At 37.1% G+C, this 25,799-nt stretch overlaps 3 protein-coding genes across 6 annotated transcripts in view; 1 reads left to right on the forward strand and 2 right to left on the reverse strand.

The window, feature by feature from the left end:
• The window catches only part of Cd200 (CD200 molecule), a 46,953-nt gene extending 40,842 nt beyond the window's left edge, over positions 1-6,111 (reverse strand). For 2 of the 4 annotated variants that reach the window (XM_070030259.1, XM_070030258.1), the window contains exon 1: positions 5,942-6,111. In XM_070030259.1, coding sequence (XP_069886360.1) covers positions 5,942-5,953 — 12 coding nt within the window. In that variant the 5' untranslated portion in view covers positions 5,954-6,111. The remainder of the gene's footprint in view (positions 1-5,941) is intronic. The other 2 variants (XM_070030260.1, XM_070030257.1) reach the window with 1 other exon arrangement.
• Positions 5,979-20,824, reverse strand: LOC138831852 (OX-2 membrane glycoprotein-like). The gene is made up of 5 exons (XM_070028869.1): positions 20,806-20,824; positions 20,190-20,528; positions 18,988-19,287; positions 6,920-6,978; positions 5,979-5,987 (listed from the first exon to the last, which is right to left on the reverse strand). Exons 1-5 carry the CDS (start codon positions 20,822-20,824, stop codon positions 5,979-5,981), a joined length of 726 nt encoding a protein of 241 aa, XP_069884970.1.
• Positions 20,825-23,229: 2,405 nt separating this feature from the next.
• The window catches only part of Slc9c1 (solute carrier family 9 member C1), a 64,386-nt gene continuing 61,816 nt past the window's right edge, over positions 23,230-25,799 (forward strand). The window contains exons 1-2 of the mRNA XM_070030262.1: positions 23,230-23,313; positions 23,738-23,881. The gene's annotated coding sequence lies outside the window, so the exon portion shown is untranslated. The remainder of the gene's footprint in view (positions 23,314-23,737; positions 23,882-25,799) is intronic.

Below are 25,799 nucleotides of genomic sequence, written 5' to 3' on the forward strand. Positions count from 1 at the left end.
TGTGTATGTCTCTATGTATATTTAATTTTCTCCTCCTTTGTCATGGTGGATGGAGAACAGGTGTATCACTTCCTGCTATGCCCCCAAGGGGCACAGCTTTCTTTTCTCAGATCTCAATACCTACATGCAGATTCTACTTTCCAAATTTCCCATTGCCAGGGATTGGATACCTGGCTTCCTGTTCAAGATACAAGCAAGTTTCTGACTGTAGATACCTGTCAGTTCCTTTTCACTCTTCCAGACTGGAGAACTGTTATCTCTCTCTACCTGCATTCCTCAAGTCAACTCTGTCTAGCATGAGCTTTTTCCCTGGTTGTTTAGCATCTAGGTTTTCAAAACGCATATGATTAGGCTGTTACTATTGCAAAACTCTGGCTTCCAAAATTTGTTTCCTGCTTTGCTGTGGTATATTCCTTCTCAAAGGCACTGAATACATGACTATCTTATCTGAAAGGCCTGGGCTATCTTATCTGAAAGGTCTGGGTATAAAATAAATTACTGCAACTTGAAAAAAAAACAAGGTAATACTCAAAATAGTACTGGAACTTGAATTTTTCATTAGGTGGTTAAATCACTAATGATTATAACACTAACATTTATTGAACACATGATATACCAGATACTCTTCCTAGCACTTGAGATAAACCATTCATTAAATATTTCACATAAGCCTGTTAAAGGAGCACTATGGTGAATACCATTTCTAAATGTTGAATCTAAAGTGGAGAAAAGTTAAAAAAAAAACAAAAACAAAAACAAAACCACTTTCCTAAGATCATGTAACTAGCAAGTAGTAGAGCAAAGATCTGAACCCAGGCAGTCTGGCTTCAGAGTTCATAACCACAATGCCATATGGATAAAAGATGGCTGATTTTACATTTTAGACACAAATATACAAAATTCGGTTGTTCCTATGCATGACCAAATGACTACTGTAGTGAGAGATAACCAAATTCCTCCTCACACATTCTCCCGGAACAATATGCCTTCGAAACTCACAGCTGAGAAACATTTGGTGGTGTTTCCAAAGAGCCATGTAACCGCTGGTGCCACTAAGTAATTTGGAAAAGTTCTATCCGTCATAAAGTATTCTTACCTGCTACTTCACCAGAGCCCCAGGCTCCTGTTTCTACTCCCTGATCCTCAGCACCCCCAAACTCACTCTGATCCATGCTCCTCTCTCTGTATCACAGAGCTCACTTCCCAATCCTGGCACTACCTCACATCACCAGGCTCTTTTGTATTTTCATTCTTTTATGTTTTACTTCCACCTAAAATACTTTCAGGATTGGATTGAAAGAATAAATCTATGAATGACACCAAATCCATCATTACTTTACACAAAGCAATTTCTCTTTTGGACTTTGATCTCCCAGAAATCAAGTCTAATTGGACTTCCTCCCTCTTCTCAGATTTTTAATTAGTTACTCTATACACTCAATCTTCCCAGGTGAAGCCCCCATTGGATAGCTTTAACGTCATGGGCTTAGCTCATGGCACTGGGTGTTTTGTGCAGTTTTCTTTTTTTCAACTGAACTGCTGCCAATAACTCCTGTGTTTATTCTATCATCAGTCATATTTATTGAGTATGCCCCACGTATGTGCTTTGAAGACTGTGGTGAATACAGCGGATACAACCTCCCACTCTACTGAGTTTATTCTCCAGTGTATGCATATATTTCTATACAATTGGATTAATTTTCCATAAATTCATTTTTGCACAAGCTGTTGCCCTTTGGGAAAAAACCTTCTGTGGCTCCTTGCTGTTTAGAGAAAATAGTTCAAAGCTTTTATTTTCATATTTCCATTCATCTTTCACTACCCATATCCCCTCTTAGCCAGCTAGCCTTGCCTACTTCTACATGTACTACTCAATTTCTTCTGAGTTGTCTTTTCCCTGATTTTAACTTTGGTCTCAGTTTTCATCAGCCTGATTTCAGTGCACAGTGATCTTTTTCCTCGGAAACCCTTTTCCGTTTGTATCTTTTAGTGCTTGTATCTCTTATCTGTGCTCCAAGCAGATTCAAGGTTCTTCATCTGTACTTGAGGGGTCTTATCCTCCCATATCCACTACCCATTGCTTCTTCATTTGTCTGAACACACCATTCTGCTTTGCAACTCAACTGATGACATTTCCTAACTTGCTCCCAGGCTGTGAAACACTGCTCCCAAGCTGGCCACTTGCCTACCACCACCACTTCCCGCTGTCATTATGCTCCTTCTTCCAGACAGTTTGGACAATATAATATTGAGCCATGACCTGCAGATCATGGAGGCGGTCCCCATTTCCTGGGGCTAGACCGTTTGGCTAATTCTTTGTGTAATTCTTTGGCTCAGTGTATTTTTGCTATTGCTTCACCAGAACCTTACTGTCCACCAAACCCTGAAGTTGAACAGGATCTCATGACCACTCTTTCCTTGCTCTGATGGATGGCCACAACAAATACAGTAAGGCCATTCTATTCTGAATGTATATATTCCTATTAGCCTTCCTACTGCAACCTGAAGCTTATTTCTAAGTGATTGGACCATAACCACTATAATGGCCTTAGGGTCAGACTTGGTGTCAAAGGCTGGAATGTCACAAGAGGGAGTTTCCTCACATCATTCAGATTAAGCCCTGGTTTTGCCATTCCTTGGAGATGTAGTAACTTCTCTGCTAAAGTTCATTTCCTCCAAAACTGGTTTTTCTGAATGCTCTGAGATTTCTCTAGCTTTACTATGGTCTTACTGGCACCCTTCTATCCTTCTCTCTCCCCCGCCACCTCCGTAGCTTTAGGATCTGGTAGAGATTTTGAGGATCTGAACATCTTCTGTGTGTCAGCCACAATAATTTTGCTTCTCTTTTCCTGGCTTGTGGCGGTGACCCAGTGTTAATATCCTCCTTCCTTCCTAGTGCATGGACTTGTTAATTCTGGTTCATATATGCCTTGAGAAATAGTCCTGATGTAAAACTTAATGGAGAAGTAACAAGTCAGGGTAGACCAACTGGTGTTGCACAAGCATTACTCTCCTTAGGTAACTTTGGATTTTCCTAAGTAGAATGGGGTAGAAAATAAGCTGGACAATATTGATAGTAGTCTTCCCTAGGGGTATAGCTTAAAGAAAGTGGCCCCAATTGTCATGACTTGGGTCAGGACTGTCTCGGTGTTCCTGGTGACAATTGTACTCTGCAACTGTCTGTGTATGAGAGTACTGGATGAGGATCTGACTCATTTCACTATCATTGCTATCTCTGTCACATGGTTTCTCTACTCTTTCAGAATGGATGTCCTGGAAGAGACATTCCCATGGCCCACCTTTAATGTCACATCATACCCAAGGGCCTTCTTGTCTTTAACCAGAGAGGCTCAGTCACTTTAACTTTCTGCCTAGAACGCAAAGAGCGTCATCACACCCCAGCACTCTTACTCATCTCTGTGGTGTAGGTTTTTTTTTTTTCCCCCCTGACATTTGTAAGGCTACAGTGAATTAAACCTCTGATCATTTGAGGGAGCCTTAGTGCAAGTGATCACATAAACAAACTTGATTCCCAGGCATACCATGAACCCATTACACCTACCTTGTGTCATGTCTTCTTCTCTGTCTTCACGAGTGTATGGCCAACAATAAAGCCATTTCACTTGAGGAAGGCAAAGATGACTCCCTGTCTGGAAAGATACTTGTCCTACCCTATGCCCACTTTTCCTGGTGCCTCTTCCCATGCAGTCATAGGCACCATATTCAGGAAGGCTTTAGTTTTGAATTGGCCCTGGAATTACTAGGCCATTTCCTCAGTATTACTGGCACTCCTCTCATCTTACCTTACTGTATAGAAAAGTATAAAGAAAAAAACAAGAGTCCAGTCTTCCCTCAGACTATGGTGTCAGGACCAACCATTTTGTTTTCTTTTCAGCTATGGAAATCATGGTGACAGATATTGGCTTCCTGAATTCTCCGCCATTAGAAAAAGAAATTATGCCTTATACTGCATGTGGAAATTCAGGCTGTAGCAGAGTCTGCAATGAGGGAATGCCAAATAAAACAATCAGTGATTCAGGATAAGAGAAAAACCAGACTCATTCCAAAGTACAGACAGGACTGGGTACCCACAATGTTAAAAACACAGAGTTAGAAGGAAGATGAATCAGAAGGAAATCTTATTAAATATACTCAGATTCCTTTTTATATAATTTCCCCTCTCTAGTCCATACAGAATCACTGAAAGGGCTACCAACTTGAAAACAGCAGGATTTCTGTTTTTCAGAGAGGCAACCTGACATTGCTGCATAATGAGCATCAGGACAGACTCTAGCTGCTGCTAAAACCAGTTCTAGAAGGATGAATTACAAAGGCTAATTACTTTATCTCTGTGGGACTTGGGGAAATAACAGCACCACCCTAATGGTTGTGAAGATTAAATGAAGTTCAGGTGGGAGATCTAAAATTTACAATACTATAAAATGTAAAAATTTTGAGTGCTGACATGACATCACATTAGGAAATTCCACCCTTGACCTCGTGTGGTTTAGTCATAAAGCAGAAAAACTACACAGATTTTTATTAAATTTACTGCCAAGCTATGAGCATAAATCCTGTGACATGAAATGCATTTGCAACACTATATACAAATATGTATATTTGCAAATGCATATTTCACTATAGATAGGTCATTCTTTATATTTGTATGTATATTTTTCATTATGTATGTTTAAATATTCTGAAATCCCTCCCCCCCAAAAAAAGAAATTTTAAAAAAATCCATAATAATCTGGTACCAAGCTTTTTGGATAATGGCTAGTCAACCTGTAATGGATGTACAACTCCTAAATACATCTTGATACAAATAAGCATTAACCAATGTTGCCTATGCCAAGAATTAAACATGCAAAGCATTTAAGTGCCTAGGATTTAACAAATGTCAAAACCTATTAGGTCTCTACAAAGATTTATCAGTCAAGACATAAGTGGAGAGATAGATCATGAAAACAAAGAAATCCACTTATAATTCTTGCCAGGGAAGGCATGGTTCACAAAGACCTGAGTTTTACTTGAGAAACACCCACCTGCAGGTATGTGTACCTCTTCCCCTAGATATTTCCAGATCCTTATCTCACCCCATAGAGCCAACAAGGACTTAGAAAAAAATTGACATTCCTGGCTATTTCATCATTGGGCAGAAGGACCTGGCCAAGATGAAAAGCAGCTAGCCAGGCAGCAGTAAGACACCATTCTCCTTTGTTAAGAAGCATAGAGAAATAGCAGGGGATGCGATATTCCTTCCTAGTGAGCTATATATGAACATTTTACCTTGAGGTTTTAATTCTATTTGGATTTATGCCTCATTATACCATTGGAGTGTATAAGCTCCCTCCTTTTTGATTTGGGCATGTAAACTGAGCCTGCAAATAAACAAAATGTCGGCGTCTGGATAGTCTGGGTTTTAGTCTTTTGGTGAAACAGGATCACTGCGCGATTTAATATCAAGCCTCACCGGCTGCAGCTTTTCTGGATCCCTCATGGCTACCCAAGGGAGGGACCAAGAGGACCTGTTAGGCAAGAAGCTGAACATCCAGAGGAAAGGGACTTGGAATCCTGCATCCCTGCCCTGCTTTGGGGAATCAATACCCAGGGCAGTAGGCGCTGCACAGTCCCTTCCTGCAATTTAAATAGGCCAAGCTTTCCTCCCGCGGATCTGCGGCACCCGCATCATTTCCTCCAGGCGTACAGCGATCTTCGGGCGAGGAAAAGGGTCCCCGAGATCTAGGATCTCGGGCGGCTCCGATCCGCCCTTTGAAAGCAAAGGAGGGCGCCGGCATCCACTACAGCGGACCGGGCGCTGCACCACCCCGGGGAGCAGCCCGGCGCGCGTGGCCCGCTGGCCCCGCGCGCCCCCGGGCCACCAGCTCCACCTCACCCCCGCGTGCGCCCTCCGTCCCACGCCCTGGTCCCCCCCGCTCACCAGTCTGTCCATGCTTGCTCGCGATGCAGATGGGAAATCACTGCAGCTGGAGAAGGGGAGGGAAAAAAATGCCGGACTGTTTTTCAAAGACCAGGATGACTACAAGCTCTGCCGAGGAAGTGGGGATGTCGGGCGCACAGCGTCACCTGCCCACCACAGCAACCAGTGGCGCGCGGCCGCCCCCCAAGACACGGAACAGGCCCCGCCCCAGCCCGCCCCCACCCGCCCCCCCCTCACCCCATCCTCCGCCCGAAGTGCCAAAACAATGCTCTTTCTCATCCTTGCCTACCTCTACCTCTTTCTTTCTTTCTCTTTCTTTCTTTCTTTCTTTCTTTCTTTCTTTCTTTCTTTCTTTCTTTCTTTCTTTCTTTCTTTCTTTCTTTCTTTCTTTCTTTCTTTCTTTCTTATTTTTGAACTGTTCAGAGATGGGGACTGGTGAAACTGAGAACATGCCCAGAATATATATATATATATATATATATTTATTTATTTATTTATTTATATATTTATATTTATATATATACACACACACACACATATATATATATTATATATATATATATATATATATATATACATATATGCTACCTGTCTTGAGAACAGAAATGGGATGGGAGGTGGGAGAATTGTTTCATTGTGGTAACACATGTAGATTTATTTTTTAAATTCAGAATCAAATTATATAGTCTAGCAATCCATTTTCATGATGCGATCAGCTTTTCTCTTTATTTATTTATTTATTTTGGGGTCCAGTTGTGGGGCCTGAACTCTGGGCCTGGGCGCTGTCCCTTAGCTCTTCAGCTCAAGGCTAGCGCTCTACCACTTGGGCCACAGCGCCACTTCTGGCTTTTTTTTCTTTTTTTGCTTATGTGGTGCTGAGGAATCGAACCCAGGGCCTCAGGCATGCAAGGCAAGCGCTCTACCACTGAGCCACCTTCCCAGCCCAGCTTTTCTCTTTATTGAAGCTCTTCCTTCCACCGGTGTATTCATGGTCAGGGTTCTTTTTTTAAAAATCTCAAATTCCAGCGTTCTTCCGTCTTAAGCAAAAAAGACAAAGAAAGCGATCAATGAAGTGTTCTGCCTCCAAAAGCGCATATATTTCACTACCAATATTCCCTGGCAAGGCGGCAAGACAACTTTTTTTTTTTTTTTTTTTTTTTTTTTTTTTTAGGAGAGTCCATAATGCTTGTCTTTCTTCTCTCTTCCTACCTTAGTGAGGAATGATGGACAGGTTGAATGCATACAATCCTAGCTCTATACAACTTCAGAACAATAAAGCCCTTGTAAAACCATCACTGCAATCTATACACATGCCTATCCACCCCCTCCAAAACTTTACTCACTCTATTTGTTGTAACCATTGTTTGTAATCACATTTAATATAAGATATACTCTCTTGACAAATTTGAAGCATACAAAACAATATTATTAACTATAAGCACAGAAGATCTCTAGGATCTACTCAATTTGAAAAAACAAAATTTTATATTTTAGTAATAAATACCTTCTGGCTTCCTTCTCTCCCCCTCCCATATCCCCACCCCAGCCTCCACAACCATTTCACCTGATCATTTTAGATTCTGCCCATAATTGATCCTTCCCTAGCTGCTTGGTCAAATGAAACCTAGTATTCAGAAGTGTGAACATTATGTCACACTGCAACTTCTGGAAATAAAGTGAGAAAAGTACAAAGGGAAATTCTCAAAAACTTTCTTTCCATTTGGAAGTACAGTTTTTTCCCCTCAAGATAATTCCATTACTTTGAATCAGATGACCTATGAGTAGGACAATTGACAACTGTAACTTAGGTAGTATTGTATGACTGGTCCTGCAGTATGTAGCATCGCAGACAATGGACAAGTTATAGCCTTCATAGAATAGCTGCATGAATTTCGGCTTAATGTTAAGGGCTTCAGATAAAGGACAATGGATCAGTAACAGGACCAAACACACTGTCCCTATGAGGACTGAATAATTCCTAGAGTAAATTCTCAGTGCTCATCTTTATTCTTCTGTGAGGCTATCAAGGGCTCTATATTTGACAAGTGATCTGTATCTCCTTTAAATTATTATTGTTCTTATTTTGTTGTTGGTCGTGGGGCTCAGGTCCAGGGCACTGTCCCTGAGCTTTTCTGCTCAAGGCTAGCACTCTATCACTTTGAGCTACAGCATCTCTTCCAACAGTGTACAAGACTATTTACACATACTTTCACAGGAAGAATAGTAACAGCACTAATGTATGTCCAATAGGAGGAGTCAAAAGAGAAGAGGAAAAATTGAAGGTGGTAATAATAATAATGGTTAACTTTTTAGGAACACAAAAAAATAAAATACAAAAGACACTGAAAAAACTAAATTGCTCATGAAGTACCGAAGAAGATACCAAGAGAAAGCCAACTTATAGGTATACAGTCTAGTTAAAAATTGCAGGTCAAATAAAAGAATCAAGGAGAGAATTCTAAAAGTTTCAAAACTGAACAGAACCACGACAAGTACAAATGAAGCAGAATTGTAGGACAGTAGATGTCACTTGGGAATTTTGGATACAAGAAGGAATAAGTTAGTATCCTTAATGCAAGAAGAAAACTAAATTCTACTTTGGCTTTCACAAAAATTACTGCATAGGCACATTAAAAAAAAACATTTTAAACTAAATGCATCATTCATAAAATTCACAATTGGAGTGTTGTAAATATGCTTACATGGACAGAATCAAGATTTTAAAAAATTAAACATTGTTAGCACTGAATAGCTTGCTCCACCCACCTACCTACTCCTCTTCTGTCAGTATCACACCCCACCATGATGGATAATCACTCAGATCTAACATCATTGTCTAGGCTTGCCTAGTTTTGAACTTTAAGCAAATGTTTTGCAAAGTATATCTATGTATCTGAATTCCCTCATCCAACTGAAGACTTGAAATGTTCATCTATTTTTAACATATAGTTGTAATTCATCAATTTTCATTGCTGTATTACTATCCCTTTGTAAAACTATTATGTATCATAGCTATGAATTTATTCTGCTGAATTGGGTATTTGTGTTACAAAATGAGGTTTTCCCCCATTTTTTTTTGCCTTTTAACAAAACAGCTTAGGAATATAATGCATCTTGATCCACATCACCCAAAATGAAGCTTTTCTCATAGTAATTCTATACACATTTTCCTTTTTTTAAGTTATCATTTTTTTTATTTTGTTGTAAAAATGCTGTACAGAGGGGTTACAGTTGCGTGAGTAAGGCAATGAGTACATTTTCTGTCAAGCATTGTTACCCCTTCCCCTGTTGTTCTCCCACTATCCCTTCCCTTCCATACTTCCCACACTTGTCCTTTCCCCCACTCCACCCCCAAACTTGAAGAGTTCCTTGACAATATACTGTCTTGTGAGTTCCTTGCCAATATACTGTCTTGTATACACATTTTCTTTATATGGATTTTCATAAAATAAGTATAGCATGACATTAAACTACTGTTGGTGTTTGTTATATATGTTCCTAATTAAATTTTATTTTAATATGTTTTTCTAATTAAAACTTAATCTTAACTGTTCTACATTCTTTTTTGGTAGGTAAATATTATTTTAATGGGCCTTGATTTTTTAATCTACTAAAAGTTTGGATCTTAGATTTTATTACTAAAATACTATATAATGATATAATGAAAAAAATGCCTAAGCATATAACCATCAGATGTATTCATTACATCATGATTCTCCCAGACAAAAGAAATATTCTAATAAGAGGAAAAAATCCAACAAGGTCACAAGATATAAAGAAAGGAAAAAAAACTTGCCAAAATTTATTACTGCCTACAAATATGTAAGGTCCTCAAAGAGAAACAAACATTAGAAAAAAAGATTATGGGAGCTAAGGAGGATTATGCTAAACTGAATATATGTATTGTCTTTTGAAAGAAGTAAACAGCTAAAGAATAAAGACTTGGAAGTGGCTCTGTGGCTCAAGTAGTAGGGCACTAGCCTTGAGCTGAAGAGCTGAAGGACAGTGCCCAAGCCCAGAGTTCAAGCCCCACAACCGACCAAAAAAATAAAATAAAATAAATACTTATACTTCAGCCAAGTGCAAAATGGACAAGAGATAAAAAATGAAAATAAAAAATCAAAATAGAAAAACTACAATTTTGTCATTAATTATATAAAAATCTGAAAACACAAGACTTGGGACACAGAAGAATAAACAAAAAGGGAGAAAAATCCCTGCTATTGGGAAGTGAAAACATAGCTTTAAAATTCTTTGGGAAAAAAGATAATTGCTAATGTCATTTAAATATATTTTGTAGCGAAGGAAAGGTTGGCATTTAAAATTCTCGGGCAAATTTAAAGGAACATTCAGAATTTTATAACTATCATCAAGTAGTGAGGTTAAGCAAAAGAAGTAAACAGTGAGTCTCACAAAGTACTATAAAACTGTAATCCCTCTGTACATGACCTAGGTGCTGGTGGTGTGCTTGTAATCTTAGATACTCAGGGGGCCGAATATTGCAGTTCAAGATCAGCCTATGGTGTATAAGACTCTATCTCCAAAACAATCTGAGAAAAGCCTTACTGGAGGTATGGCCCAAGTGGTAGAGCACCAGATGAGTAAGCAAGCTAAGAAAGCATGAGTTCTGATTCCTGTTCCAGCAGAAACAAAAAAACTTGACAATGAAAATTATATTATTGAACTACTGTGAGAAGTTCACATTAATATCTCAATTGAAAAACTCACGTTCAATAACTTACTTATAATTACAAAAAACCAAAGATAATAGGAATAAAGAGACTTTTCCTAATCATACTTAATGGGAAAAATGCATTAAATATCATACTTAGCAGAGCAATTTAAATATTCTCCTTAAAGTAAAAGAAAAAGAAAAAGAAAAACACAATGGCTATTCTTGTTATTCTGTTTTTTAAAAAGAGCAAGAGATGTAAGGACCAGAAAGGAAAAAGTCACACCAATTTTACTCATGAGACCTGGTTTTCTACCAACATTTACAGAGAACTTGGCTTCAATAGAGTTTAGCAAGGCTTTTAAATACAAGCTACAAAATCCAAAAGGTTTCCTAATCTACTGACTACCAGCCAAATTTCTCACTGCAGTTATGTAATAAAAAGTTCCCAGGGAAAAAGTCAGCAAAATTTATACAAAACTTACACAGAGAAAACATTTTAAACTTTTCTAAAAGATTTCAAAAGACTTGAACAAATTGGTAGTATACTTGTGGAAAATAAATTACATTAGAAATTATATCAATGCTCCCAAAGATCTTTAGAATAAGACCCATTAAATGCTTGTGAAAGAAATAGAAGATACAAAAATGTGGAAAGATATCTGACTTCCATGGACTGGAATAACCAGTATCATCAAAATGATGACCATATTCCCAAAGTGATAGACAGATTCAATGTACTTTCCATCAAACATGAGAACACAAGCTCTTTACACAACTAGAAGCAACTATCTTAAATTGGTATGAAACTGCAAAAAAAAAATTCTAAATAGTTACAACAATCTTTTTTTTGCGGGGGGGATGGTTGGTCATAGGGCTTGAACTTGAACTCTGGGCCTGGGCGCTGTCCCTCAGCTCTTCAGCTCAAGGCTAGCACTCTACCACTTGAGCCACAGGGCCACTTTTGGTTTTATGGTGGTTAATTGGAGATAAGAGTCTCATGGACTTTCCTGCCTGGGCTATCTTTGAACCACAGTCCTCAGATCTCAACTTCCTGAATATCTAAGATTACAGGTGTGAGCCACCAGCACATGGCTTCAAAGCCATCTTAAAGAAAAAGAACCAATCATCAGGAGACTTCACACAAAATATTTGTTCATTGTAGCACTATTCACAGTACCTTACAGGGAAATCGCCATATCCACTAACTGACCAATGGTAAATAAAATACAGTAAATACAATGCAACACTTTTCAGCTATAAAAGAGAATGAAATCTGTAATTTGAAGCAATATGGACAGAACTGGAGAGCACTATGTTATGTGAAATAAGCAAAAAAAAAAAGATATGTATTGCATGCTCTCATTCATATATGGGCTGATTATAAAAGCAATATAGTGTATATTTCAAAAGGCTAACAGAAAGGATTTTGAGAAATTTCACTATAAAATGTGATAAATGTTTGAAGTTGGGTTTAAATATTTTTTAATGTTTAGTTGAGTTTAAATATTGTGTAATATGTTCAGTTGGTTTTAAATATTGTGTAATATATGTATGTATCAAAACCTATTTTTACATATCAGCCAAAATAAATTTAATGTAAATTTCAAAAATTAAAGAATTAAGACAGTAAGATTAATATCACTTCATTTACATCCACTGCCTGATGGACTGGAAGTATATATTGAAATGAGTCCATGTTTTATTTATTTTAAAAATGGTAATTGCTGTTATAAAATTCACAGTTAATTTGGATGGTTGTCTTAATGTGAAAAATACACAGAGGCAGAAAAAAAATTACCCATGACTGTGTTCCAGACTAGTTCAAAGGGACCAACGCTGTTTCACTGGTGTTGTCTGACTTAGAAACATATTGACACACACATGAAGGGAACACAAAGCAAATACTCCCTCTGTTGGCAGTACATTGTAAGATCATGACATGAATAATAAATAAATAATAATAATAAATAATAAGAGATCCAGATTCAAAGTCTTAATCCAATTATGTCTCCAAATGCTGTGTGGCATTAAAAAAATCACAGAATTTCCATATTTTTTTTATTCTGTAGTAGCATAATAACTTACAACTTATCTCCTGGGTAAAACATATCCATTATACTCTCACATTTGTGCTTCTGATTTCTTGTTGCTCCATAAACTCCCTCTCTCTATACATAGACACAGATATAGATATATGCATATATAAATCACACATGACTAAGTACCTGTGTGCCAGATGCCAAGGACTCATTCAAAGAGACTGATGCTCTTTCACTAGTGATCTCTGACTTAAAGATAAGATAATGACCTGCACATTAGATGAACACTATATATAATGTATTTATATAGTTATATATACATGTTTATATGTATATTTACATAAACATATTCCATTTTAAAATTGATATTTTCACAATAGGGTTCTTTATCCTCCCTCTAAAGCTTGTTCTTCATCTATTTTTCCCTTTATGTATAGAAGTTTTCTTTAATGCCTAAAAGCTTGCAATCATCAGGATAATTCTTTTTCTGCTTTATTTTCCACATCAGACCCATCAATAAATCTTGTTTTGCTAAACATTGCTTTAGCCCTCCTTATCTACAGCAACATCACTCCTCAGCTTGCCTACTACAACTCTCTTTAAAAGTTTCCTGCCTTTCATGCCTGGCATGTCCACATTCCAGTGAGCTTTCAAAGTGGGTCAAGTTCTATACATTTCCATCAATTCCTCTTCTGAAGCATTGCTCTGGACATAGTGGTCTTTTTATTATTACCATTACTACTGGAAAATACCAAGGTCAAGCTTGAAACTAAAGAATTTTTTTTAAAATCTGGAATGTTCTTCACCAGGTATTTTATTCATATCCTTTTTCTTACTCGGCAATCAGTTTAAAACATCACTATCCCAGAGAGACCTCTCAATACAAACGAGCATCATAGTCTCTTTCAGTCATATCATTTTATCTTATTTTACACACAGTAACCTATCTCTGCCTAGAATTTTCTTGCTTCCTTCCATCTTTCATTGGTCTTCACTAGGATACATATTCTAGGAAGGAAGGAATTCATGTTTTTACCCTATTTTTGCCTTCTACACTGTGATGGATCTATACTGCACATCAGAAAGTATTTGCTAAATATGAGTAGATATTTTATTACGTTCATCCTAGAAAGTACTATCACTGTCACTTTGTATGGCAAGTCAGGAACATGTATCTCAAACTCCAGTCTCATCACTCAGTAGATAACTCCCACTCTCTTTGCTGTATCCTATAAAAGTCTCTGCTTAATAAAGAATCTTAAACTCAAATTATTGGAAGCTATGATTGACAGTTTACCTTTATAATAATTCTAAGAATCCTTTTATCTAAGATACACCTAGGATGATAGGAAGTACTAAGCACATGAAAAAGAGCTTTCTGTCTTTTTTTTCCAACAGAATTTTACTAGATCCTTTGGAACTTTTAAAATATTTCAAGCTAGTTCCACTTCTCACATTCCCTATCATACACACACACACACACACACACACACACACACACACACACACACACACTTACCTTTTCTTTCTTTGAACAATACAGAAAAGGATGATGATGGTAATAATTAGAGAACATGAAATAATGAGTAAAGTTACAACTTTCCAAAGAGAAGAACCTAAAAAAAACACACACACACACACACATTAGAAACATTTCTCTGCGATTTTGCTTTCTTGCTACATACTGTTCTGCCATAGTAGAATCTTTTTTTTTTCCATCTTAGAATTTTTAACTTGTAATTCTTGGTTGGCTGTTGCTTCTTAGACATTCAAAGTTACTCTATAAGACAATGCACCATATTTTTTGTTTGTGTTTGAGACAAGGCCTTGTACAGGTGTAGTCTAAGATGGCTGGGACCTTGCTACCTAGTCCATGCAGTCTTGAAACTTGAGGTCTTCCAAGGAAATAACTAAGTGGAATATAATACAGTTATTTAGTGATATTATTCATGTGGAATTTTCAAATAGGCTCTAATATCAGAGAATGAATTTATGATAATAAGAATCTAATACTAATGTCCCAAATAGCATCTGTGAGGATTATGGACATTAGCTAGGTGAATAGAGTTATTAGATATAATTGGAAAAATGGAGTCCCTATGATTTGAGAGTCACAGTGGCAAAACTGGGATACATATTTTGACTCTGATTCTAGAATTGGCACTCTCATGAAAAATACACAATGAAAAATATTTGAGCTTTAACAACTTTAAAATAGCTATTTTGACAACAGTGTTTATCAATCTATTATAGATGTACCTCCTTCTGTATAGTCATCTAAGTACAATTCACATTTTAGGTTACATATCTTCATGATTACCAATAACTGTCTTAGATGATCAAAACTATTTTTAGATATATTAGAAAAATAAAAAACACACATTTGTTGGCTCTTAAGGAAATTTGCACTTATGTGAAATGCCTGAAACATTTCCAGTTTTGCATTCTTGGATCTTGTCATGGTAGTTGTTTTCTTCCTGATTTTCCTAAATATAAATACTTCCATTTTTTACTTTTCTTCCCTTAATTTGCTGCTTTATATTGTCTCTACCACTGAAGGAAAAGAGAAAAATCTTTATAATTTCTTCTTTTCTCAAATGTTATTAGGAAAGTTTGTTTGTTTTAAAGAATTTGACTTTACTTGTGGCTGCCCAAATATTAATTTGTCCCAGTTTCATTCCTTTTCAGCGGGATATTACATAGCAATTTTAGACAGGCAGATGAGACTAAGTGTGAAACACTTGACACTGTAATGTGAACACATACCTGAAGTACACACACACACACACATACACACACACACACACACACACACACACACACACACACACACAGGACAAAAAGACTCTATGATCGAGAAATAGTGTCCTCAGTACTTATCCTAAGACCTAAGTGGTAAGGATTTTTTTCCAAATTGATAAACTACCTCTTATTGACATTTATATCTTAATAAAGAAAAGATATTAGTCATAAGTAGTTAATAGCTAGATAGATGCGAGATGCTTGAGACATTCTGTTGTCATAATACAATTTTAGCAGCTGGGGAAAATTGCCAGGAAAAGGGAGCTGATTAGTGTCAATTTCAAAAAACAAACAGAATTTAAAAAATGATCTCTAATGTTTTTGGAGAGTGCATCAAAATAATAGCAATGAAATGGGAGGTTTAAATGTCAAACAGTGAAAACACCCAAACATAGTCTTTAGTAACAAGTTAGGAAGCAACAAGCTTACAAAAGGAATGAGCAATGAAGGCTCAGGCTGAAAGAAAGCAGCTGCAGCTCTGTGGATGCAAAAACCAGACCACTCCTGCAGAGCCTGCAGAGGACCCCGGAGCACAGTAAAACGGTAGTTACAGTAAAGAGGAATCATTGTACTAATGTATTGAACAAATACACTAAGAAATAGTATGAGAGTGAAGGTCAGCCTCTTTAATGAAGGCCTTTACACTCTGAGCATTAGTGTTCCCTGTCTAAAGGCTGCCTATTCACTACAAATAAATATCCAGCCATCCCCAAATTACAGCCTTTAAGAAACATCCAGTAAAGACTGGAAGAAACTAGCAATCCAAGTATGAATCCCCAGGAAAAAGAACATAAAGTGAAAATGGTGGAGAGAGGGATGCAAAGGAGATTAAAGAAACAGAATATAATTATCACCCTTCTGAATTATCCATCCCAGATATATTTGAGATTGAGAAACCTAAGCAACTCCATTTTACTTAAGACTGCATCTCAGTTCTGCGACTTAACTTGTGGCCCACTTTAGCCCCAATGCTAGGAATTTATGACAGAAAGCCATGCACAATTCTTGGAGCCATAGATGGTGTTGCTTAAGGCAGGTGTTAGCCCCCAAGTGACTTTGCCCCTGAGTGACCTAGGGCTAAGAGTTTCAGTTAAAACCATATAATGTTCTGACCAACCGGTTCTTCAGAGCCCAGTGCGAGACATGCCATCATACTGTTGGTCCAGGTGTGACTCATAAATGTTTGTGGTCAAGCTATGGAACAAGGATATTTTTCTGTAAAGGCCAACCAATCATATTTGCCCAGCTTAGCTTGCTTTAAATGTTAGCCACTCATGTAATTTCTTATGTAAAAGTTCCTTAAAGTTGTTTGTTCAATACAATAAAAACTGTGCTGATTCTATGCTCAGGGCCTCTTAGCGTCACCGGTTACAGCACGGTGACAGAAATTCAGTTGCTAGAGAGGAAAAGAAGATCATCTGTAGGCAATTGGGTAATAAAGGAAACTTCAAAATGGTCTAATTGGTTTTGAGCCAACCCTTGTACAGAGGAAATTAAGAAAATCTAGACAAAATGCTTAAAAAAATCTTTTTGAAATATCAAAAGGTTCCCAAATGATTAAGAGTTAATAGGTCTAGATTTGGTAAAAGAAGGAAGCCAACAGAGGAAAATCTGACATTTAGAAACACTTTTCACCCAATATAAGTAGCTTATTAAGGTGAAAGTCAGAAGTGAGATGCTTTAAAGCTGAGCAGAAATGTCAGCAATCAAATTGGGCTAAAGCAATAAAAATCAAAGCCTAAGTCGGGTGCCAGTGGCTCATGCCTGTAATCCTAGCTACTTAGGAGGCTGAGATCTGAGGATCATGGTTCAAAGCCAGCCTGGGCAGGAAAGTCTGTTACACTCTTATCTCCAATAAACTACTAGAAAACCGGAAATGGCGCTGTGGCTCAAGTGGTAGAACACTAGCCTTGAGCTGAAGAGTGCAGGGACAGCGCGCCCAAGCCCAGAGTTCAAGCCCCACAACCGACAAAAAAAAGAAAAGAAAAAGAAACATGATTGCAGAGGAAAAATATTTAATTGGGCAAAAACTTACCAAAAAGGTAAATCTAAATGAATATTTATATAAATAACAGCAACAACACATTTCATATTTAAATATATGTAATGATGTAACATGCAGAAAAACAATAACAAAAAATGTAGGAGCTAATTTAAGCTTGTTTTATGTTGTTGAGAAGTGATAAAAAAGATTAGGTTTTAAGAAGTTAGCATATATTCTTTTTTTTCTTTTCTCACCTCTTTCTTTCTTTCTTTCTTTCTTTCTTTCTTTCTTTCTTTCTTTCTTTCTTTCTTTCTTTCTTCCTTTCTTTCTTTCTTTTCTTTCTTTCTTTCTTTGTTGTTGGTCATGGGGCCTGAACTCCGGGCCTGGGCACTGTCCCTCAGCTCTTCAGCTCAAAGCTAGTGCTCTACCACTTGAGCTACAGCAACACTTCCAGCTATTTCTGCTTATATGGTGCTAAGGAATCAAACCCAGGGCCTCATGCATGTAAGGCAAGCATTCTACCACTGAGCCGCCTTCCCAGCCCCAGGCATATAGTCTTAAAATATCCAAGATACCACTAAATGAAGGGGAAGGGTATGTATAATTACAAACTAATGGAGAAAATAAAATAAAAAGAAATAATTAAACCTAAGACATCAAGAAAAAAGAAAGGGTCAGGCGAGGTAAAAGATAATGAACAGTGATGTGGTAGACGAAAGCCTATCAATATTTACAGTAAATATTTAGAGACAAAATGACCTAGTTTACAAAAATTACTATGTGGAATATAAAAACAATTATTTGTGTACTCTCCATTGATCTCTATTTTTACCTTTATACTCTCAGAAAAAACATACCCTATTTAATGTTGCTTGCAAAACAAAATTTTGGTTGACAGAATGTGGAAAGAAGGAAGAAAAGAATATGTGCACAGTTAAGAGAGACTCAGTAGCACATGAAACAAGAAGGGTGGTTAATTAGGGCACTGGTGGCTCAGGCTTGTAATCCTAACTGTTCAGAAGGCTGAGAGCTGAGAATCAAAGTTCAAAGCTACCCAGGCTGGCAAGTCCATGCCACTTTTTATTTCCAGTTAAATAGCAAAAAGTTAGAAGTGCGAGTATAGATTAAGTGGTAGAGTGCTATTCTTGAGGAGAAAAGCCAAGGGAGAACATGAGGCCAAGAGTGCAAGCCCCAGTAGCAGCATAAATAAATAAATAAATAAATAAATAAATAAATAAATAAATAAATAAATAAATAAGCCAGCCAGCAGGATTAGTGATGGGAGTAAGCAACTAAAAACTAAACTAAAAAAAGCAAAGGGATGAAAATTGAGGGTAGATTGTAGCAGTCTGCTAGAATACTATCAAACCCATCGATTTAACACCTGCCATATAAGAACATTCTAATGCTGCCTCAGTTTTAATTAAACATGTGTATTAGGCTAATTCACAATTTCTAAAATAGCTGATTTTAGACATACATTTCTGGTAGGGAATTTTAAAAAAAGATACTTATCTCCCCTTATTGAATGATCATAGCCACTTACATTCTTGCTTTTCTTGCAGGGAAATAATTCTCTCCTTGTTCCCAAGAGGGTGATTCATGAGCACAATCAGGTGCTGGATTCCCAAGGACCTTGCCTTCTCCAAAGAGATGGTGAACATTTTGGTGATGGTTACCGTGCCATTCTGGTTCTGAGCCAAGTGTTCTCTTGATGAGTTACTTAGGACTTGTGAGGGGAAAAGAGAAATTTGAGGAGCAGGCTTTCCCACTGCTGAATAGATAAAGCTAAGAAAATCTTCAGAGTCAGGATGGAATTCTACTTCAGGAGTTAATTCTGATATAGCTGAGGTAAGATGAGAAAGAGAGAGAGAGAGAGAGAGAGAGAGAGAGAGAGAGAGAGAGAGAGAGAGAGAGAGAGAGAGAGAGAGAGAGAGAGAGAGAGAGAGAGAGAATTAAACATAAAAGCATATAATATCAGATTCCTATGCTGGTTAAGATTTATTGTTCCCTAATTTATGTATAAAGCCAAAATTCTAAAAACATAACCCCCTCAGATACATTGCCTACCATTTGATAAAAACCTGTTTGTCTAGTCACTAACAGAGGATCAAATAGTTTCTCTACTTTTTCTACATCTTACCTGATGTCTTAACTTCTTAAAATTATATCATATAGCCCCCAATTATGTAAACTGACAGCAACATAATAAGAAACACTTTGTCATTATCACTTGTTCTTTAGAAGACTCTTTATTTGAAGAGTGGAAATCTTCATTCTCTTTGAGTCTCTGTCTTGCCTCTTTGTGCTTCTCCATAGACTTTGACTCTGTTCCTGTCTTTTCTCAAATCTCCTGTGACAAAATCCTGATTCTTTTCAAAAGCACTGTCTACTGCATGGCAGTTATATAAGTGTAATGTAAAGAAGTTTAATGAGAGGTTGGAGATGTGGCTCAATTAATAGGGCACTGGCCAATGAGCATCTATGTCAGGTACTAACTTTGAGTTCCAGTCTCAAACCAAAAAAAGGCAATTAAATGAGAGAGGAGAGAAATTCATGACTGTGTGGAAGTAGGCAAGTCACATAACCAATATTGGCCTCTATTTTTTTCTTCTTTATAATAATTGACTTGACATGCTAGATCTTTATCAGTCTTTCATTCTCTGATATTCTCTTTGAACATGAATCTTAAAGCACTCCTTGAATTTCTCCCCCAATAATCTGACTCTATAGAAAATATTTATATACTTAAGATACGAAGGCAGGTGTTTCCTCCATGGCTTCCATATGGAAATACATTAAGCAGACATTTGTAGCAGGCTTCATCATCAAAAGTCACTTTCTGGATAGTCATGAAGGAGGAATTGGGTTCGATGACCTTACACTGCAGCCTGTTGACATAAGGTGGAAGAATCTTTTCTCCAAATGTATTGCTGTAAGTACCAATGTTTTTTGGTGATGAGTCTTGGATCTTCTGCCATGTAATTTGCACAACATCTGCTGGAGTTGTCCAATTGCAGAAAATAGTAACATTTTCTCCCCAAATTGCAGTCTCATTATTCTTATGCTTTATTGTATGCAAAAGATCTGAAAACAAACTCCAGTATTAATATAGATATTGCACATAGTGTGATGCCAGGCTTTGAATTCAGGACCCCTCACTTCCCATGCTTGCATGCTACTATTTAAGCCACACATACAACCTAGCTTTTGCTGGTCATTTTAGAGATGGAGTCTCCATCTCTAAAATGTTTGTTCTGCTGAAGCTGGCCTCAAGCCATAATCCTTCAGATCTTGGCCTCAGGAGTAGCTAGGATTTATAGGCATGAGTGCTGATGCAGTTTCTCCGTTTCATAGCACTTACCTCTTTGCCTGATAATCATCATTCAGTAGGAAATGAACTGTGCATCTGTGCACAGTGAGATATGCTTGTTATCCAGGAAAAGACTCGGAATTTTAGGCCATCCTGAGATTCATAGGAACATTGGCTATTGCCTTGCCACGAACTAAACTAATTCTAGATAAGTTTGGGTTAAATATCTCTAATTGAATCATTTTAAAATAACTAGAACACAATAGACTGACCATTTATTAAATCTTTAATATATTTCAGTTTATGTTGATAGACAAACCCATAAAGAAATGATGAGCAGACTTGACAACACAATTAAAAATATGTTGGTAACTAAGAAGATCCTCAAAAACTACTTAATCTCAAAATTAAAAGGCAGCTGTACTCCTTAAATATGTCCCCAAGAAATACCTCAAAACAAAACAGAACCATTTTTCCTAAGACTTCATTGGCTTCTAGTTTGAACAACTGGTACAAACCTTGGGAGCAAAAGTGACTTTCCTATTCTTATATTTCTTCCATTGTCTTTGGAATTGTCATTGTTTCAAATATAATAACATTTAAGTACTTGTTAACTACATGATTAGAAAGTCCCACATGAGTGACACACAGAGTCAAGCATACTGTCCCGCTTACTGCCCTCCCCCCCTCTTTTTAAAGTAACTAGCCTTGAGCCTAGCATTTGTTTGTCATGGACTTCCAGCCACATGCATATGAGAGAAAAAATGAAGACTTACCTGATTGTTGTACACAGATTGGAAGCATCAGCAAGTGGGAAATGAAACACAATATAAAGCCCATGGAATTATTTGTGGACAATAATCTTCATGAACAGGTAAAATACTCTGCTTTCTTGCTCAACAGCACTGCAACTGAAAATATATCTAACCTTTGCACTTCCTGCCAAATCTGTTATCAGATGGCAGTTGGTAACATAATACTATTGTAGATATCCTGAAAATTGAAAGGGGAAGAAAAAGATTAATACTCAAAATGAAACTGTACAAGTTATTGATGCTAATAAAAACGAGGGAGAGGGACTTGGAATGTGGCTTAGTGGTAGAGTGCTTACCTAGCATGCATGAAATCCTGGGTTCGATTTCTCAGTACCATATAAACAGAAAAAACTGGAAGTGGCTCTGTGGCTCAAGTCGTAGAGTGCTAGTCTTGAGCAAAAGAAGCTCAGGGCAGTGCCCAAGCCCAGAGTTCAAGCCCCAGGACTGGCCAAAAAAAAAAGGAAAAAAAAATAAAAATTTTATCTTGCAACATTTTTCAACTTTCTTGTTGTACAGGCTCCAATTATTTTCAAAAACTTAAATACACACACACACACACACACACACACACACACACACACACACACACACACACGGTACTTATATGTCTAGCTAATGAATTACAGAGAAACAATCTGAATTTTTATTTCATTAAAACATTGTATACCCCATGCCACTTTTAAAATCTTTTCTTAGTCGTTTTGATTAATCATTCTACAAAATGGGTTTTCAACTTTGTAGGGATAATTTCCTTCAGCAGTGCCTGCTGTTTTATGGCTACTACTGAACTTTGTACAAATTTGTACTACTGAAAGCTTCCCTGATACCCAAAGGGAAAACTTAATGGCTATTCCTAAGCATTTTTTCCTTTTTTAAAATTCTCTCACTTCCTCAATCTTTTACTTCTCTGTTCTTTGCTTTCCCAGATCAAATCAGCTTCACAGTGTGAATGAAATATGGAAGATATTTCACACACTAAACAATATTTCAAAAACATTTCAGAAGTATTACACAATTTCTCCCAAGATGTTTTGTTGAGTAGGAATATAAAAAATTGTGTATGTGGAAATGCCACTCATAATTACAATTAAAATACACTTTATTATGTTTAGATAAAAGAAATGATTATTTTTTCTAAAAGTTCCATCACATATAACTCAGAGTGAAAACCCACTTTTCCTATTAGTTTTTATTGATTGATTTCACACAGAGTCTCGCTATATGGTGTAGACTGGCCAAAAACTAGTAATCCTTCCACCTCTGCCTCCCTACTGCTAGGCTCGCAGGTGTTAACCACCACATTCAGCCTTCATTGTTTTATTTGCCCAGAATAGTCATTTCTACCTCAACTAGAAACCAAAATTTTAACATTTCAAAATCTCTACTATCTTATCCGGGAAACTCTTTCCAACTAGAATTATGAGAAAAGTGTCCACTGGCTCCTAGCCAGAAATCCACTCTTGCAAAGTGAACATAAGTAATGCTGCAATACAGTTTACAGTTTCTTTTTGTTTAAAAACAAAACAAAACAACAACAACAAAAAGACTGGGAGTTTTAAATGTCTCAAGGTTTTCATCAGCCAATCAAGTCTAGTGTTATAAGTCTGGAGCCAATGAGTGGAGGGTAGGGGTGGGGCTTGGGGAAATAACTGTCAGTGAAGTCGCAGTTGATCTTTGGCTGTTCAAGAAGGAGGGAAATAGCTAGTGTCCACTTATCCCTTTCATCCCTTTCTGAGGATGAATGGTGAGTCTTCCACTTTCTCTTTTGCCTTTTCCCATTGTTACTTTGTCTCTGATCTTCCACTCCCAAGGGAAAAAATGATCTCAGTATTTCAGTCATAGATTCAACCATTCCTTTTTGAAATTTCCATCCTTCTTCTGGAAGGGTTGAAACTTTAAGAGAGTCCTTAATTAAGAACTTATTAAGGGGGAAGGGATGTGAAGGGTAAACAAAGGAGGAGGCTGCAATGCTTGGTAAGAAATGTACGCATTATCCTGCCCATGTAATTGTAACTCCTCTGTACAGTATGTTCACAAATAAAATTAAATTAAATTAAAAAAAAGAACTTATTAAGGACTTATTAAGGACTCTCCTAAAGATAAACTAGTCTCTTAGTTAGAATTTCTGCCCTTCAGCTGCTGACTCTCCATTATGCTTATTATTTCAGTTCTTTCAAAGTGATTCGCTGGCAATGATGTGCTTGAAGGACGCCTTTGCATTGATGAAAGCAAAGCTCCAGAGGCAAGCTCCCTGATGTGAATCTTCATAGCCGGTGGAGCTGATCCTGATCTAGAGGAAAGGTCTTGGGAAGGTAATAGACAACTTCTCTCCAGTCAGTATGACATCACTGAGGCCACGACAAAACCTTGTTTGAATTTTGTAGCTTGTACCCAGTGTCCTCTCCAGGATACATTTGTCATGGTAATTCCTGAAAAATAAGACTCAGACTTGAGTTTCTGAAGGCTGATTGGCTGGCTTGTTAAGGATGATCAATGCAGCTATTAATTATCTCCTCCGCACACAAAGGAATTTGGAACGTTAGCTATTCTAGTGATAAATTAAATCAGAGAATATAATGTAGTGTGCCATTATTTTTCCCCCTTGGGAATTTAGACCAATAAACATACTAAAGCTATCAAAAGTCAATTTAGATGGAAGACAAGCCTTAATGGCATTTACGATCTGGCTACACTCATTACTTGTTTATCTATATGTTAAAAAATATTAAACCACAGTCATATTAGCATGCTAATTTAAAAATGAAAGGTTTTTTCCCCTTGGGTAAAGATTATTTAGGATATCTGAGAATAGCTGCAGTGGCTCACAACTGTAATCCTAGTTGCCCAGAAAATAAATCGGGAGCTCAAGATTCTAGAACAGCCAAGACAAAAAGTTAGTGAAAACCCATCTCAACAAATAGTTTGGGAATCTGATGCATGCCTGTAAACACACCTAGATGGAAGATATAGGTAGGAATACTGCAATTGAAGTCAGCCCAGACAAAAATGCAAAGACTTGCCCAGTTTTGGTGGCTCATGCCTGTAATCCTGGCTACTCAGAAGGCTGAAATCAGAAGATCTTGATTCAAAGCCAGCCTTGATAGAAATGTCCAAGAAACTCCATCTCCAACTAAAATAGTAAAAAGCTAGGTTGCATATGCAAATTTATACAAATGTCTTCAATCCTTAAGTTCACAGGAACTAATGCAAAATACTTCTTCCTTTATCACTACTTGAGTTACGTTAGTTTATTCCATGATTAAAATTCATTATGTATGTGGTGCTGAGGATCAAACCATGCCTAAAACTCTTACAATCCTCATAACACTATCAAATCCCATTACTCTCAGTTCTATAAAGAATGCAGTAGGTTAAAGTCCTCTAACAGTTTAACTTTCTGAGTAGAACAAATAATGCTGAGATTGTGATCTTATGTCAGCCTACACTATTTGAGTATCTGAAAGCATTTGATGTGACATTAATGAGTACTAACAATTATTGAACCATTTATTTTAAGTAAATGGTTTTTCATTAAAAAAAACAACAACAGATTGGAGACATGGCTCAAAATAGTAGAGCATTAATCAAGTGAACAAGCCCAAAGGAAGTAAGAGGGAAGAAGGAAAAAAGAAAAAGAAAGAAAATCATTGATATCAGCAAGACCTATTATTTTCTGCCTAGATAAAATAACAATAGAGATGAAAATATTCTTCCTCCATTCAACTTTCCACCTTGAACAGCACCATCATATTCTTCTAGGCTCAGATAACAAAGGCAAATGTCCCCATTGTCTGTCCTAAGTTCAGTAATCTGAGTAAGCTTGTGGTCTCAGTGGAGGATGAATGGTTAGATGGGGAGAATCCTTCTCTCAGATAGTTGTGTATGCAGGTTGATAAGTGAGTGGCACTGTTAAGTGTCCAGAAGGTGTTGCTGACAAATATCTCTTCTCCGGGATTCTGCCTTTTCCATTTCATTTAAATTGAAAGCATCATTGAAGGGAGAGGTCCTTATTTTTTTCTTGACAGAACTGGGCTTTGAGGTCAGGGAAATATGCTTGTCCTGAGTCAGGCCTTCAGCATATATAATGTATATGTATATGTATATGTATATATATATACACACATATATATACACATGTATGTATGTATGTATATGTAAATATATGGTGGTAATTGCATTTAAACTCAGATGTCATTCTACTCAAGTCCCCAGCTCTTTATTTTCAGACCA

This window comes from Dipodomys merriami, unplaced genomic scaffold (genome assembly GCF_024711535.1).
Source record: "Dipodomys merriami isolate MVZ:Mamm:240054 unplaced genomic scaffold, mDipMer1.0.p SCAF_2, whole genome shotgun sequence".
NCBI lineage: Eukaryota > Metazoa > Chordata > Mammalia > Rodentia > Heteromyidae > Dipodomys > Dipodomys merriami.

Excerpts from the sequence above, each read along its gene's own strand:
- LOC138831852 (XM_070028869.1), bottom strand. Across the intron at positions 19,288-20,189 it reads CACCTGCCTTCGTATCTTAA|CTATATCAGAATTAACTCCT; the intron begins GTATATAAATAT and ends ATCTTACCTCAG. Across the intron at positions 6,979-18,987 it reads CCTGCAAGAAAAGCAAGAAT|ACGGAAGAACGCTGGAATTT; the intron begins GTAAGTGGCTAT and ends TTTTTGCTTAAG.